At 43.0% G+C, this 17,100-nt stretch overlaps 1 protein-coding gene across 1 annotated transcript in view; it reads right to left on the minus strand.

Moving 5' to 3' along the window:
* LOC132832876 (dynein axonemal heavy chain 6-like) overlaps positions 1-17,100 on the minus strand; it is a 670,564-nt gene that overhangs the window by 392,746 nt on the left and 260,718 nt on the right. The window contains exons 35-36 of the mRNA XM_060851082.1: positions 11,081-11,301; positions 6,924-7,176 (exon numbers count right to left, since the gene is read on the minus strand). Coding sequence (XP_060707065.1) covers positions 6,924-7,176; positions 11,081-11,301 — 474 coding nt within the window. The remainder of the gene's footprint in view (positions 1-6,923; positions 7,177-11,080; positions 11,302-17,100) is intronic.

A 17,100-nucleotide genomic window follows, 5' to 3' on the forward strand; every position in this document is an offset into this window, starting at 1 on the left:
CTTTGAAAATGGAGTCACAGGTAGATAGGATAGTGAAGAAGGCGTTTGGTATGCTTTCTTTTATTGGTCAGAGTATTGAGTACAGGAGTTGGGAGGTCATGTTGCGGCTGTACAGAACATTGGTTAGGCGTATTGGAATATTGCGTGCAGTTCTGATCTCCTTCCTATCGGAAAAATGTTGTGAAACTTGAAAGGGTTCAGAAAAGATTTACAAGGATGTTGCCAGGGTTGGAGGATTTGAGCTACAGGGAAAGGCTGAACAGGCTGGGGCTGTTTTCTCTGGAGCGTCGGAGGCTAAGGGGTGACCTTATTGAGGTTTATAAAAACATGACGGGCACGGATGGGATAAGTAGACAAAGTCTTTTCCCTGGAGTCAGGGAGTCCAGAACTAGAGGGCACAGGTTTATAGTGAGACGGGAAAGATATAAAAGAGACCAAAGGGGCAACATTTTCACGCAGACTGTAGTACGTGTATGCCAAAGGAAGTGGTGGAGGCTGGTACAATTGCAACATTTAAAAGGCATTTGGATGGGTATATGAATAGGAAGGGTTTGGAGGGATATGGGCCAGGTGCTGGCAGGTGGGACGAGATTGGGTTGGGATATCTGGTCAGCATGGATGGGTTGGACTGAAGGGTCTGGTTCCATGCTGTACACTTCTATGACTCTATGACTCTATTTGCCAAAGCTATCCCATGTCTCTTTTTTGCCCTCCTGATTTCTCTCTTAAGTATACCCCTACTTTCTTTATACCCTTCAAAGAATTCACTCGATCTATCCTGTCTATACCTGACATATGCTTCCTTCTTTTTCTTAACCAAACTCTCAATTTCTTTAGTCATCCAGCATTCCCGACACCTACCAGCATTCCCTTTCACCCTGACAGGAATATACTTTCTCTGGACTGTCATTATCTCATTTCTGAAGGCCTCCCATTTTCCAGCCATTCCTTTACCTGCGAACATCTGCCTCCAATCAGCTTTCAAAAGTTCTTGCCTAATACCGTCAAAATTGGCCTTTCTCCAATTTAGAACTTCAACTTTTAGATCTGGTCTATCCTTTTCCATCACTATTTAAAAAAAATAAAATTACGGTCCTTGGCTCCAAAGTGCTCCCCCACTGACACCTCAGTCACCTTCCCTGCCTTATTTCCCAAGAGTAGGTTAATTTTTGCACCCTCTCTAGTAGGTACATCCAGTCAGAAAATTGTCTTGTACACACTTAACAAATTCCTCTCCATCTAAACCCTGAACACCTTGGCAGTCCCAGTCTATGTTTAGAAAGTTAAAATCCCCAACCATAACCAGCCTATTAATCTTACAGATAACTGAGATCTCCTTACAAATTTGTTTCTCAATTTCCCCCTGACTATTAGGGGGTCTATAATACAATCCCAATAAGTTGATCATCCCTTTTTTATTTCTCAGTTCCACCCAAATAACTTCCCTGGATGTTATCGATCGCTTGGAATCCGACGTACCTCTCATTACATTAAGCCAGTCTCAATACCAGAAACGTAGCTGTTTAGTCATGATGACTGAGTGGGGACGGTCAGCCCAGCCCTATGCTGCCTTTCTTCAACATAGTCAGAAACATATAAACAAAGAAACTGGGAACAGGAGTAGGTTAATCGCCCTTTGAGTGTGGGAAAAGTGAGGATTGCAAATGCTGGAGATCAGAGTCAAAAAGTGTGTTGTTTTGGGCATAAGTTCTTCATCTGGAAGATGATTCCTGATAAAAAAAAGCTTATGCTCAAACGTCGACTCTCCTGCTGCGTGACCTGCTGTGCTTTTCCAGCTCCACACTTTTTGACTCTGCCCTTTGAGTGTGCTCTGTCACTAAATATGATTAATGCTGATCCTCTATCTCAATGCCTTATTCCCACTTTCTCCCGAAACTCTTGATGCCTCTAAAATCTGAACATTTAACTATCTCTTTCTTGAATATATTCAGGGACTTGGTCTCCACTGCTTTCAGCCATAGAGAATTCCACGGACTCACTATCCTTGGAATGAAGTATATCCTCATCTTAGTTCCAAAAGTTCTATCCTGTATCCTGAGACGGTGACCACGCTCCCCAATTCAGCGAAACATCCTCCCTGTTGTTTCGACCAGACCTGTTAGAGCTTCATACATTTTAATCAGAACCCCTCTCATCCTTCTCAACTCCTGTGAATACAGGCCCAGTCAAACCCATGTCTCCTCAGAGGGCAATCCTACCATCCTCAGTTATCAGCCGAGGGATTCTCCAGTGCACTCCCTCTGTGGGAGGTTTTACCTCCACTTTGACTGGGAAGAGAGTCACAGAGTTTAAGCGGGCCCTCCAACATTGTAGCACTCCCCTTGTGCTGCAACGGAGCGCCATTCTGGATTATGTGTTCAAATTGCCAAAGTGGGAATTGAACCCAGGGCCTTTGAGACGTAGGAGTGAGAATGTCACCCACTGAAACACGGCTGATAAAATTACAACAGTCTGCACTTATCCTTCTTTAGGAAATTCTATAGAGAATTCTCCATAAAAAGCACCATGTAAATATTTTCTCTCTTTTTCATTGTACAAGATTTTCTTCTCTTACTGTGTAAGGTGCTGCAGTCCCTCTTTTGTGCAGTTTACAGAAGAGCAAGTTAAAGCCATTGGTACAATGCATTTTAAAGACTGGAAATGAAATATTTACATATTTGCATACATATGATATAATAAGCAATTACAATCTGTGTATAGATGTTAAAGTGACACGATTCCTGGCGGAGCACACAATCTGAGGATGTAGATTTCTCACTGAGTGACTTGTATGCCATCCACATCAAAAAGAAATCTGCACCTTGTCAGAGAATAATCACTACATCAGCAATAAAACTGTCTCTTTTGCTGCATTCATGTTCTCAAACAGAACATGATGTTCTCACCATCAGCAGCAAGTACGGACTGTCAGTCTGAAGAAACTTTACTAACAGGAGCAATGGGACAATTTATCAAGCAATAAGTAAAATGAGTCAGTCAACTGTGATGATAAAAGACACACTGATCTTTCTCACAGAAAAGTGCGATTTTCTTTGCAGTGAAGTGAGATCTTTCTCAGCTCTTTTGCAGTACAGTCACAATTGGTTCAGTGATTTCTTTGGTCATTTAAAAACTTTTAATCTTCGTTAAGGTAATAATGCTGGGAAATGGAATACTTTCCAGCACTTGCATCCCTTTCAGGACAAGTACAACATACAGTTGGAGACAGAGTAAAGCTGCCTCTTTTGACTCTGCCCCAACTTTAAGTGAAGCGATGGCATAATGGCAGACTCACCAGACTCAGAAAACTCAGCTAATGTTCTGAGGGCCAGATTCAAACCCCAAATATATCTGGACTAAAGACTCTACTGATGACATTGCAGATTTTTGGAAAAATCCATTTGGTTCATTAGTGCCCTTCAGGAAAGGACATCTGCCATCTTTAACCGTCTGGCCTACACATGACTCAGTGTGGTTGACTCCCAACTCCCAACAGCAGCAACAACCTTATCAACCTTACCCAGCCAATTACTGTCCCATCAGTCTACTCTCAATCATTAGTAAAGTGATGGAAGGGGTCATCAACATTAAACATGGAAGTGGGTGGCATGATAGCTCAGTGGTTAGCACTGCTGCCTCACAGTACCAGGGACCCAGATTCAATTCCAGCCTCGGGCAACTGTCTGTGTGGAGTTTGCACATTCTCCCCGTGTCTGCGTGAGTTTCCTTCCACAATCCAGTGGGCGGCACGGTGGCACAGTGGGCGGCACGGTGGCACAGTGGTTAGCACTGCTGCCTCACAGCGCCTGTAGACCCGGGTTCAATTCCCGACTCAGGCGACTGACTGTGTGGAGTTTGCACGTTCTCCCCGTGTCTGCGTGGGTTTCCTCCGGGTGCTCCGGTTTCCTCCCACAGTCACAAAGATGTGCGGGTCAGGTGAATTGGCCAAGCTAAATTGCCCGTAGTGTTAGGTAAGGGGTAAATGTATGGGTGGGTTGCGCTTCGGCGGGTCGGTGTGGACTTGTTGGGCCGAAGGGCCTGTTTCCACACTGTAAGTCTAATCTAATCTAATCTAATCCAAAGATGTGTAGGTCAGGTGAATAGGTGCATTAGTCAGGGGAATGGGTCTGGGTGGATTACTCTTTGGAGGGTTGGTGAGGACTTGTTGGGCCAAAGGGCCTGTTTTCATACTGTAGGTAATCTAATCTAAAACAGAGTTATCAAGCAGCACCTGCTCAGCAATAACCTGCTCAGTGACACCCAGTTTGGTTCCACCAGGGTCACTCAGCTCCTGACCTCGTTACAGCCTTGGTCCAAACATGGACTGAAGAGCTGAATTCCAGAGGGGAGGGGAGAGGGACAGCACTTTATATCAAGGCTGCATTCAACTGAGTCTGGCATCAAAGAGCCATAGCAAAACTGGGATCAATGGGTATCAGGGGGCAAACTCTCCACTAGTTAGAGTCGTACCTGGTACAGAGGAAGATGGTTGGGGTTGTTTGAGATCAGTCATCTCAGCTCTAGGACATCTCTGCAGGTGTTCCTCAGGATTTGGAGATGCCAGTTCCTCAGGAGAGTGAAATATGCCCAACTATCTTCAACTCCTTCATCAATGATCTTCCCTCTATCATAAAGTCAGAACTGGGAATGTCTGCCAATGATTGCACAATTTTCAGCAACTCCTCAAATACTGAAGCAGTCCATGTTCAAATGCAACAAATTCTGGACAACATCCAGGTTTGGACTGAAAAGTGGCAACTAACATCTGTGCCACACAAATACTAGGCAATGACCATCTCCAATAAGAGAGAATCTAACCATTGTCCCTTACCATTCAATGATGTTATTATCACTAAGTTCCCAACTATCAACCCCCTGGGGGTTATTATTGACCAGAGACTCAACTGGACTCAACCATACAAGTACAGTGGCTAAATAAGTACAGAAGCGAGAGGCTAGGAATATTGCAGCAAGTAACTGACCTCCTAACTCACCAAAGCCTGTTCACCATGTACAAGGCACAAGGTCAGGAGATCAGGAGCTGAGTGGCCCTGGGGGAACCCAAACTGGGCGTCACTGAGCAGGTTATTGCTAAGCGGGGTCTGCTTGATAGCACTATGGATGACACCTTCCATCACTTTACTGAGGATCAAGAGGAGACTGATGGGATGGTAACTGGCTGAGTTGGATTGTCCTCCTTTCTGTGTATAGCACATACCTGGGCAATTTTCCACATTTCTGGGTAGATGCCAGTATTGTAATGGTACTAGAACAGATTGGCTAGGGAGTGGCAAGTTATGGAGCACAAGGCACAAGGAGTGTGATGGAATGTTCCCCATATGCCCCAACAACACTCAAGGACCTGCACACTGTGCAGGATAAAGCAACCCGCTTGATTGTCACTACATCCACAAGCACCCAATCTCTCGAGCACTGATGCTCAGTAGCAACAGTTTGTAACATTTACAAGATTCACTGCAGAAATTCACCAAAGATGAACCTTCTAAACCTAGGCCCGCTTATATCTAGAAGGACCAGGGTAGCAGACTCCTGGGAACACCATTGTGGGTCTACCAACAGCACATGGATTACTGTGGTTCAAAAAATGCAGTTTACTACTACCTTCTCAAGGGCAACTGGAAACGGGCAGTAAATGCTGGCCCAGCCTACGACATCCACATCCATAAGTGAATGGCAAAACAAAGGAAAATAAACATTCCCAGGGCAGGGACAGATACAGAGTAAATTATCTTTGACAAAGTCTTCATCAAACACTTCCTGGCGTGATGATGCTGTCACTTTAAAAATGTTATTGTGTCCTGGCTTTATTTTTGAAGAGAGGTTGTAAATGCAGAGGTGGCGAAGTGGCTGATGGAGAAGGCCTAAGTCAACAATGTATGAGGCCTTTCAGTTTTGTTTAAAACAGTGGTAAGAATGGAAGGAGAGTGGCCAGTTCTCACAGACCAGGCTTTCTAGTTTTATTAGCTGGAGCAGTCAGAAGCTGTTTGGGTCTCAGAAGAGTTGGAGTTTCAGCAAAAGATTCCGAACTCTACTTTCCCTGAAATCTCCCCATGTTGTTTCCCTCCTGGATTGGAGAATTCCATGTGAGAATCTGTGTCTGAATTTTTCTTATTGCCAGAGAATGTATTTATGGGATGTTACTGTATTGGAATGGCTAATTAGTAATAGGCACTGTATCTATTATTCGGTTAAGTTTTCCAACAGTTGTTATTCTAAATTTGTCTTTCGTTTGGGTGTATTTGAACTATAGTGTTTAGATAAATGGTGTTTTGCTTAGTTTCAAGTAGTTTGACCAGTTACACCACATCTAGAACATGCACTTCACGCCCACCTAAGGAAACGTGAGGGTCTAGGTAACCTTCTTAAAACATTCTGAGGGGATCGGGCCTGGTCCAAAACACTGGAAAGGTACAACAGGAGGTAGGATACAGAGTAAAGCTCCCTCTACATTATCCCCAGCAAACATTCCCAGCAGAGGGACAGCATGGGGTTAGAAACAGTGTACAGGCTTCTCTACATTGTCCATATCAAACATTCCCACGACAGGTACACCATGGGGTTAATTATAAAGCTCTCCATAACACTATTCAAGCCTCAATTTTTCTAAATAAAAGAAAGCAATGCAGATGTTGGAAATCTAAAATAAAAACAGAAATTGCTGGAGAAATTCAGTAGGGCTGGCAGCATCTGTGGAGAAAAGGCAGAGTTAACATTCATGTCCAGTGATTCTATTCCAAGGAAGGCCACTGGACTTGAAACATTAACTGTGCTTTCTCTCTAAAGATGCAGCCAGATGTCTTCAATCTTTCTTTATTCATTGTTGTTCACCATCACATATTATGCTTTATTTATTGTCTAGTTTGAAATGTTCCCATGAGGTTTATAATCACAAGTATACTTACTGACTCCGAAGCCACCATTCCTGCTCATGAAATCCAGAAAAGATTGTAACAGGTGGCAAAGAGTCATCACAATCCCCAGGTCTGTGACAGCAAATTGCTGCAACTTTCGATGGCTTCTTGCAAATTGCAGGCCTGCTGTAATGCTTTTGTCGAAGAGTGTCTGGAGGTATTCCTTCGCCTTGCCAGGTAACTCCTCTGGGAGCCTTTCTAGCCAGGTACTAACATAAGGCCGCCAGCCAAGATCGACCGGGTCCTAACATGACATTAAAAAGGCAAGCATGGTTAGTTAGCTCATTCTAAATCGTCCAATCCTGTCAGCACCATCATTTAAAAAGTATCACCATCTTATTCACCATCTTACCAACTAAACCATAAGACCATTAGACACAGAAGTAGAAATTAGGCCATTCAGCCCATCGAGTCTGCTCAGCCATTCAATCAGGGCTTATACGTTTCTAACCCCATTTTCCTGCTTTCTCCCTGTAACTCTTGATCCCTTTGATATTCAAGAACCTATCTATCTCAGTGACTGGCCTCCATAGCCTTCTGTGGCAATGAATTCCATAGATTCACCACTCTCTGGCCGAATCTTATCTCTGTTCTAAAAGGGTCTTCCCTTTACTCTAAGGCTGTACCCTCAGGTCCTAATCTCTCCCACCAATGGAAACATCTTCCCAACATCCACTCTATCCAGGCCATTCAGTATTTTGTATGTTTCAATGATCTCTCCCTCATCCTTCTAAACTCCATTGCATATAGACCCAGAGTCCTCAAACATTCCTCATATGTTAAGCCTTTCATTCCTAAGATCATTTCTGTGAAATCTCTTCTGAGCTGCTCCAGAGCCAGTACATCTTTCCTGAGATTTGGGGCCAACAATTGCCCACAATTTTCTAGATGCGATCTGACCAGAGCCTGATAGAACTTCAGAAGTACATCGCTGCTTTTATATTCAAGTCCTCTCGAAATGAATGACAACATTGTACTTGCCTTCCTAGCTAGTGACTCAACCTGCAAGTTTACCTGAACAGAAACCTGGACTAGGACTCCCAAGTCTCTTTTGCATTTCAGATATCTGTATTTTCTCCCCATTTAGAAAATAGTCCCTGCTTCTATTCTTCACACCAAACTGCATGACCTCACAATTTCCCATGTTGTACTCCATCTGCCAATTCTTTGCCCACTCTCCTACCCTGTCCAAATCCTTCTGCAGCCTCCCCACCTCCTCAATGCTACCTGTCCCTCCACCTATCTTTGTATTGTCTGCAAATTTAGACAGAATGCCCTCAGTTCTTTCATCATTAATGCATAAAATGAAATGTTGTGGACTCAACACTGACCCTTGTGGATCACCACGTGTCACCGACTGCCATCCTGAGAAAGACCCTTTTATCCCCACTCACTGCTTTCTGCCATACAGCAAGCTTCTATCCATGCTAGTACCTTGCCTCTAACACCACGGGCCTTACCTTAGCCTCCTGTGTGGCACCTTGTCGAAGACCTTCTGGAGGTCCAAGTAGATAACATCCATTGGCTTTCCTTGGTCTAACCCCCTCAAGGACTTCTAGCAGATCTGTCAGGTATGACCCCCTCTTGATGAAACCATGCTAACCTGTCCCTGACCTCTAAGTACTCAGAAATCTCATCCTTCACAATGGACTTCAAAAGCTTACCAACGACTGAGGTAGGCGAATTGGCCTATAATTTTTCATCTTTTGTCTTACTCCCTTTTTAAACAGGGGGGGGGCTACATTAGCAATTTTCCAGTCCTTTCAGACCCTCCCTGACTCCATTGATTCCTGGAAGATCACCAGTAATGCCTCCATTATCTCTTCAGCTAGCTCCTTTAGAACTCTGGGCTGTAGTCCATCTAGTCCAGGTGATTTCAGACCATTCCGTTTTTCTAACACCTTCTCCTTGGTGATAGCAACCACACTCACCTCTGTCACCCAACTCTCTTGAATTTTTGGGATGTTACTTGTGCCTTCCACTGTGAATGTTGACACAAAGTACTTATTCAGTTCCTCAGCCATTTCTTTACTCCCCATTACTACTTCCCCAGTGTCATTTTCCAGTGACCCAATGTCCACTTGTGCCCCTTATATATTTGTTTTAAATCTTGCAATTTTTTCTTATGTTACTAGCTAGCTTACCCTCATATTTAATCTTCTCCCTCCTTATTTCTTTTTCTATTTCCCTCTGTTGGTCTTTGTAAGCTTTCCAATTCCCTGGGTTTCCCACTGCCCTCCACCACATTATATGGCTTCCCTTTTCCTTTGATGCTATCCCTGACCTCCCTAGTCAGCCATGGTTGCCTCATCCTCCCTGTACCATGCTTCTTTTTCCTTGGGATGAATCCCTGCTGTGTCTCCTGAATTACTCCCAGAAACCCCTGCCATTGCTGTTCCACTGTCTTTCCTGCTAGGCTCCTCTCCCAGTCAATTCTACCCAGCTCCTCCCTCATGCTTCTGTAGCTGCCTTTATACCTTCTCCCTCTCAAACTGTGGAGTAAATTCAATCATATTATGATCACTGCCTCCTAAGGGTTCCCTTATCAAGTCTGCCTCATTACACAACACTAAGTCCAGTATTGCCTGTTCCCTACTGGGCTCCACCACAAGCTGCTCCAAAACGCCATCTCGTAGACATTCCACAAATTCCTTTTCTTGCAATCCATTACAAACCTGATTTTCCCAGTCCACCTGCACATTGAAATTCCCCATGATCACTGTAACTTTGCCTTTCTTACATACCATTTCTATCTCCTGGTGTACCTTGCACCCCAGCTCCTGACCACTGTTTGGAAGCCTTTACATCACTTCACCAATTTATTTTTAACCTTTACGGTTCCTCAACTCTACCCACACAGATTCTACATCGTCTTACTCTGTGTCGTTTCTTGTTACTGATTTAATTCAATTTAATTTCTTCCTAATAATGCAACCCTCCCTCCCACCCCCTCTGACCATCTGCCTGTCTTTTCAATAAGATCTGTATCCTTGGATATTTAGCTCCCAATCCTGATCCCCATGTAACGACATGACTGTGATGCCCATCACATCATACCTGCTCATTTCTATCTGCGCCACAAGTTCATTTACCTTATTTCATACACTGCACGCATTCAGATACAACACCTTTAGTCCTGTATTGACCGTCCCTATTCACACTGTCATCCCTTTATCAAGTGTGTTTGGAATTAGAATCCTAACCCTTTCCAAACATTCTGTCCTATACCGTGTGCTGGAGACTTTAATGACCTCTTCTGAGTTCCTCTTTCTTTTCATACTTTTCCATGCAGTTGAATCCACCCCCATAGATGTTAACCTGCTGTGGTTGACAATTGTTAAGTGACTTCTGTGAGTGTTCCTAACATACTTATTTAGTAATTTTATGTTATTTCTGTTCTTGACCATGAAAAGTGATGGAAAGTATTTATTTAACTCCTCTGTCATTTCCTGGTTTCCCATGATTAATTCCCCTGCCTTGGTCACCATGGGGCCTTTGTTCACTTTGGTCTTTATTCACTTTGAATATATCTAAGGAATCTCTTATTTTCTGTGTTGTATTGCTTGCTAGTTTTCCCCAGTGTTCACTTTTTGGTCATCCTTTGCTGGCTTTTTAAACTTTCCTAATCCTCTGATTTACCATAAATCTTTTGCCACATTGTATTTTTTTTTCTTTCAATTTCTTACTACCCTTAACTTTATTAGTTAACCATGGTTGATTTATTCCTTTTCTTTCTTTGTCATTTGGATATATTTTTGTTGTAGGTCATGAACTACTTTCTGAAACATTTGCCAAAGAATTTCATTACTCCCCCCCCCCCCCCATTAAACTGTTTTCCCAGTCCAACAAACTCAGTCCTTATCCTTAAGTGATTATCCTGATTTAGGTTTAACACGGTTGTTTCCACCCCAAGTTTCTCCCTCTCAAATTGAATGCTAAATTGTGTTATGGTCACTGTTCCCTGAGGGATCTTTTCCTCTGAGATCATTTATTAAACCTGCCTTAGTATACATTATGATATTTAAAATAGCCTGCTCTCCAGTTGCTCTTACAATGTACTGCTGCAGAAATTGTTCCAAATACACTTTCTGAACGCTTCCTCATGGCTACCTCTATCAATTTTAACTCTTTTTGGGAAGGTATCTTACCATGTAAACCATGGCACATCTGCTGATTGTGGCAGGGCTAGCTTGGGAAAGGCTGTCCACTTCAAAGAGGAGCGTCAGGCCTCGTGGCAATCTGATGCGTTCCCCATTGGACAAACAAAGAGTCCGGGTGTCATCCAGTACTGTGTTGAGGTTTTCCACCCACACCGTGTCTACTGGGCCGTCCATGATTATCCATCGCCAGCTGGACATGGCTGTAACATCTGGAAGAACAAAAAGAGGGTGCATTAATAGAAGCTGCACCCTGTTATGGAGTTGTCATGCCAGGATCTGAACTTACGAGTCCTGGTTTAAAATCTCTGCAGACACCAATTACTGACCCAGAAGATACATTAATTCTGTTCTCTCATCACAAAAACAGAAGTAGCTTGAAAAGCACAGCAGGACTGGCAGCATCCATGAGGAGAGGTCATAGTTAGCCTCTAGAGGTCTAGTGACCCTTCCTCAGAGCTACTGGTAGCTAGGAAATGTCAGTTTATATGCAGTCAATAGGATGGGGGGAGGGGGTGGGTAAGGAGTAAACAATGAGTGGGGATAGAGCCCAAAGAGAGAGAAGAACATTTGGACAGACAAAGGAGTAGATAATGATCTGGCTGGGAGGGTGAATAGCTGTTAATGGAGACTGTTAGTAGCTAACAATAGGCCGTGTGGAATGGCAGACTATGTGATGATAAGCAGTAAAATCGACGTTTCGGGGCAAAAGCCCTTCATCAGTATCCGAGAATCCCTCCTCCCCGTTACAGAGCTGTCAGTTTATTTCCACAACATGAATCGCAGTGGTTCAGGCTGTATATTCCTGATGAAGGGCTTTTGCCTGAAACGTTGATTTTACTGATTCTCGGATGTTGCCTGAATTGCTGTGCTCTTCCAGCACCACTAATCCAGAATCTGGTTTCCAGCATCTGCAGTCATTGTTTTTGTCTATGTGATGATAAGGCCTGGTGTGTGGGGTCGGGCCTAGGACATGGAGAGCTGATGCTCCCTGACCTGTTAAAGTGGTTCAAGCAGTTTTTGTTTGTGCTTCTGATGAACATTTCATTCATAATTATTAACCTTCCAAATCAGAACGGTGTGTGACTTGGAGGGGAATTTGTAAGTGTTGGTGTTCCCATGCATCTGCTCTTCCTGTCCTTCCAGGTGGCAGAGATTGTAAGGATGGAAACTGCACTTGGGCTAAATCTGTTGTAGAGCATCTTGTTGATGGTACATAGTTCTGCCACGGTGCACTGATGGTGGTGGAGAAAGTGAGTACTTAAGCTGGTGGAGAGGTTGCCAGTGATATTCTGATGCTTTATTCATCAGGATAAGTGGACAATATTCCATCACAATCCTGGTCAAAGCCTTGTAGATAGTGGACACGCTCTGGGATAGCAAATTGCACTAATATAGTCGGTTCTGCTAGAACACATCTTTCTTCAACGCAAATTGGCTTTAACACCATTGAAGAATTTAAGACCATTATTTGCAGTACGTGAACTTTCCTTAATCGTATTGGCTATAACGTGATTCCGGTCTCATCCGTTTAAATGGCGCAGCTATTGCGCGATTTTCTTCTAACTCAAGATCACATGAAAACAGACCTATCACGTTATCTCAGAACCAACTGTACTTTCTCTCAGGCTATTCCAGGTCAGTATCTGATGAATGCTGACCCCTAAGATACTGATGGTGGCGGTAGGGTGGTGGAGTTGGGGGGAGGGGACAATTCAGTCATGGTCATTTTCTTCTGCATTTCTAAGAAATGGTAATTGCCTAGCATTAGTGTGATGCGCACGTTACTTTCCTTGTATTATCTCAAAAGGAATGTTCTCCAGGTCTTGCTGTGGGTAAAGATTGCTTCACTATATGAGATAGGTTGAATGGAACTGAACACTGTGCAATCCCCTGACCCCATTTCTGACCCTTTAGTGGAAGTAGTGATTGCTAATGCAGCTGAAGATGGTTGGGGTGAGGAAGCTGTCCTGAGGGACCCTGCAACAATATTCTGGGGGTGAGCTGATGTCTTCCATCAAACACAGACAGGTTATTTTGTGATTGGTGACAGACATTCAGGCTGGGGAAAGTAGGGTAAGCTACATGTCACGCAATGAGGTTATTGATTAGGGTGATGCTGCTGCTGTTGATGGCCCACAGTACCACAGAAATACTTAGGTTTGAGTTTTTGGAACTGTCCCCATGTAACATGATGACGTGAACATACAGCGTGTGGTAAATAGATTGGTGAGTTGCAATTCAACAATGTGGAAATATAACGTTATAGAGATAGCAGGCAAACATCAAACTTAAAGGAAGTTATGACTGGATGTTACATACTTCTGGTTACAAGATGTCCAAGTAAGATAGGAGAGGAAAGAATGGGTGAGGGATTGCACTATTAATTATAAAGAATATTCAAGTGCTGGAGTGAGATGATCTACCCGCGAGGTCAAAGATGGAATTTATTCAGCTAGAGTTAAGGAACAGTGTAGCCTGCAATAACATTACTCCGTGCAGTTGATTGGCCACTAATTCGTGGGACAGAAGCAGAAGCAGAGCAATGAACTTTTAAGAAAATTACAGTGAAGTGCTCAAAACATAGAATAGTTGTATTGGTGACTTGAAGTATGTGTAGTGGTGTAAAGACAGAGACAGCGAGAATTTCTTCAGTACGTTCAGGAGAGTTTTTGACAGCAATGTTTGTCCAGTTCAATGAGGAAGAGGCATTGCTAGATCTGGTCTTGGCAATACAGAGGGTCGAGTAAATTTCCAGCATCCACAGTTCTTTGGTTTGTTTTTGGTTCATTTGTTCAAGTAGACTGAGTGTCAGTTGGGCAACTTTTAGGGACAGTGATCGTTCCATCATAAGGTTTAATTTCTTGATGGAAAAAGGGAAAGTAGGAGTTCAGAATGACAATATTCAACTGGAAAAGATCTTCCAACTGCAAATAAATAATAAAAATGTGGTAAAAGGAGGGGCTTAAAAGGGAATTGTGTATGAATAGCTGAAGAATTGAATGAATACTTTGCATCTGTACAGCTCACAGTGGTAGTTCAAACTGCGAAGGAGCTGGTACCGGATAGGCTGTCTGCATTTAGGGTTGATAAGACCCTATCATTGGCTGAGAGATATCTGAGGATATTGAGGGACATTAGAGTCAGAGAATGCCTGACTCTCTGTCTGAAAGCAGACCCATTAAGTGAACACTGATCTTCTGAAAAGTATCCCCTCAGACCTACCCAATCCCTGTAACGCAGTGATTCCCATGGCTAATCCACCTAGTCTGCACATCCCTGGCAACTTAACATGGCCAATCCACCCAACATCCACATCTTTGGGCTGTGCAAGGAAACTGGAGCACCCGGAGAACGCAGACACGGAGAGAATATGTAAACTCCACACAGACAGTTACCCGAGGCTCGAATCGATCCTGGGGCCCTGGTGCTGTGAGGCAGCAGTGTTAACCACCCAGCTGTCCTTGTGGGTCAAATGAAGCCAGTCTGTCTACTTTCAATACTGTTCAGGTGTCTCTGGAAAGTCTCGCATTAATTGCCCAGAAACTGAGCTGATTTGCTCTCAGGGCAATTAAGAGTCAGCTATATCCGTGGTGTGGACTGATGGTGATATTCACTCATCAACAAGAAACAGATGCAACTGTGAAAACGTTAACCTATTCTACTCTTTTAATTTCCTCTTGATCAGGGAGTTTCTCATGTTTCTGTTCGGAATTGCTCTCCAGAGCACTTGCATGTATGTTTTTGTCCCATTTGTGTTATGTGCCTGTTGTTAAAGGAGATATAATTGAATTCAGAGCTGAAAATGTGTTGCTGGAAAAGTGCAGCAGGTCAGGCAGCATCCAAGGAGCAGGAGAGTCGACGTTTTGGGCATGAGCCCTTCTTAAGGAAGAAGTGCTCATGCCTGAAGTGTCGACTCTCCTGCTCCTTGGATGCTGTCTGACCTGCTGCGCTTTTCCAGCAACACATTTTCAGCTCTGATCTCCAGCATCTGCAGTCCTCACTTTCTCCTATAGTTGAATTCATACAAGTTTCGTCAATAACCACTTTACCACTTGTTCGAAGAATATGTTTGCATACATTAGACGTGTTATTATTGAGTTTTTGGAAAGCTTGGTAAAGGCTCTTTTACTCTAACCAACAATAATAGAGAAACATATGGATCATTTTGGTGATTGAATAAGTTGTTTATACTTTTGGGGGAGCCAGTGAATGTGATTTATTTAGACTTTCAGAAGGTTTTAGATGAAGTCCCACCTAAGGGAATATTATTTAAAATTAAAGCACATGGGATTGGAGGTAGTGTGTTGAGATGGATAGAAAATTGGTTGACTGACAAGAAACAAAGAGTAGGAAAAATATAAGCCTTTATCTGAGAGGCAGCCAGTGATTAGTGGGGTACCGCAGGGATCAGTGCTTGGACCCCAGCTATACACAATATTTATAAATGATTTAGATGAGGGAACTAAATGTAATATCTAAAACTTTGCAGATGGCACAAAGCTGAGTGAGAGAGTGAGCTGTGAGGAGAATACAGAGATATTGCATTTGGACAAACTGAGTGAATGGGCAACTGCATGTCAGATGTAATATAATGTAGATAATTATAAGAATATCCACTTTGGAATTAAAAATGGGAAAGCAGATTTATTTTCAGAATGGCTGTAAATTGAGAGAGGACAATTTCCATGAGACCTGGGTGTCCTTGTATATCAGTCGCTGAAAGTAAGCCTGCAGGGGCAGCAAGCTGTAAAGAAGGCAAATGTCATGCTGGTGAGAGGATTCATTTACAGGAACAAGGCTGACTTGTTGCAATCATACAGGGCATTAGCAAGGCCACACTTGGAGTATTGTGTGCAGTTTTGATCTCCTTATCTGAGGAAGGATGTTCTGGTGATGGAGAGAATGCAGCAAAGGGTTAACAAATCCTTCCTGGGATGGCAGAACTGACAGGTGAAGAGAGATTGAGTCGTTAGGATTATGTTCACTGGAGTTTGAAAGAATAAGAGGGTTCTCATAGAAACCTAATAGCACTTTGAGTGTTCCTACATCACATGGGTGCATTAGTTCAAGACACTGGGGATGGACAATAAATGCTGGCCTCACCAATAATGCCCACATCCCATGAATAAATACAGAAACAATCCCAAACATTACCAACTTCTGTACCTGTTTAGAGCCTGTTAATCCTTAACTTCCTTCATTTCTGATACAACGGTGTTGATCTGAAATGTTAACTTTGCTTCCTAATCCACACGTATTCCCTGACTCATGTCAGCATTTTCCATTTTTACTTCATTTGTTAGAACCCTCAGTAATTTTTCATCACTTTTATTCTTTTAACAGTTTTGAATATAAGCTGTAAATCATTGGTAGCCGTTGGGGTAGCTTACATTAAAAAGAAAAGAACAAACCAAACAAGCTTTATTTGGTTTGGAGGCCAGGCCTGGAGGCTGATTGTAGGCTGAGCCTTGATTAAAATGGTTCTAACAGACACAGCAGCCCTGGGAAGAACAGTGTGTTTAACCAGACTGCAGAGCTTAGCTGCAGGTCCAGTACCTGGGGACTGGTTCCAGCAAGTCTGGAAGAGAATCTATCATCAAGCAGATGGCAATTGTTGAATGGTAAGTGAAGCCTCAGGAAGATGCAATCAAACTATCAGAGTGACGGCAGAATTAAAGTTTTGGTTTGAAATGTGTTTCTGAGTGACAGTTTGGTGCATCTGCTGAGACAGCATGAAGATTTCAAAGATAAATTTCAAAGCCTAATCTAATACACCAAGTTCTGGAAGCTCAATAAAAAGCTAAGTTAGAAATATTGCTGCCTTTGCCTGCGTGAGTCCACATTTATGACAATGAAATAACACATGGTGAAGGACAGTTAAGTGATCTGGTCAGCTTTGTTATTTTCTTTTGTTTCTACCTTAATTGTTTGTCTCTTTTTTGTGTGAATGGGGCTAGAATTTGAAATGAATTTGAATTTAATATGAATTTGGATTCAATTTATTGTCA

The sequence above is a fragment of the Hemiscyllium ocellatum genome, chromosome 3 (genome assembly GCF_020745735.1).
Source record: "Hemiscyllium ocellatum isolate sHemOce1 chromosome 3, sHemOce1.pat.X.cur, whole genome shotgun sequence".
NCBI lineage: Eukaryota > Metazoa > Chordata > Chondrichthyes > Orectolobiformes > Hemiscylliidae > Hemiscyllium > Hemiscyllium ocellatum.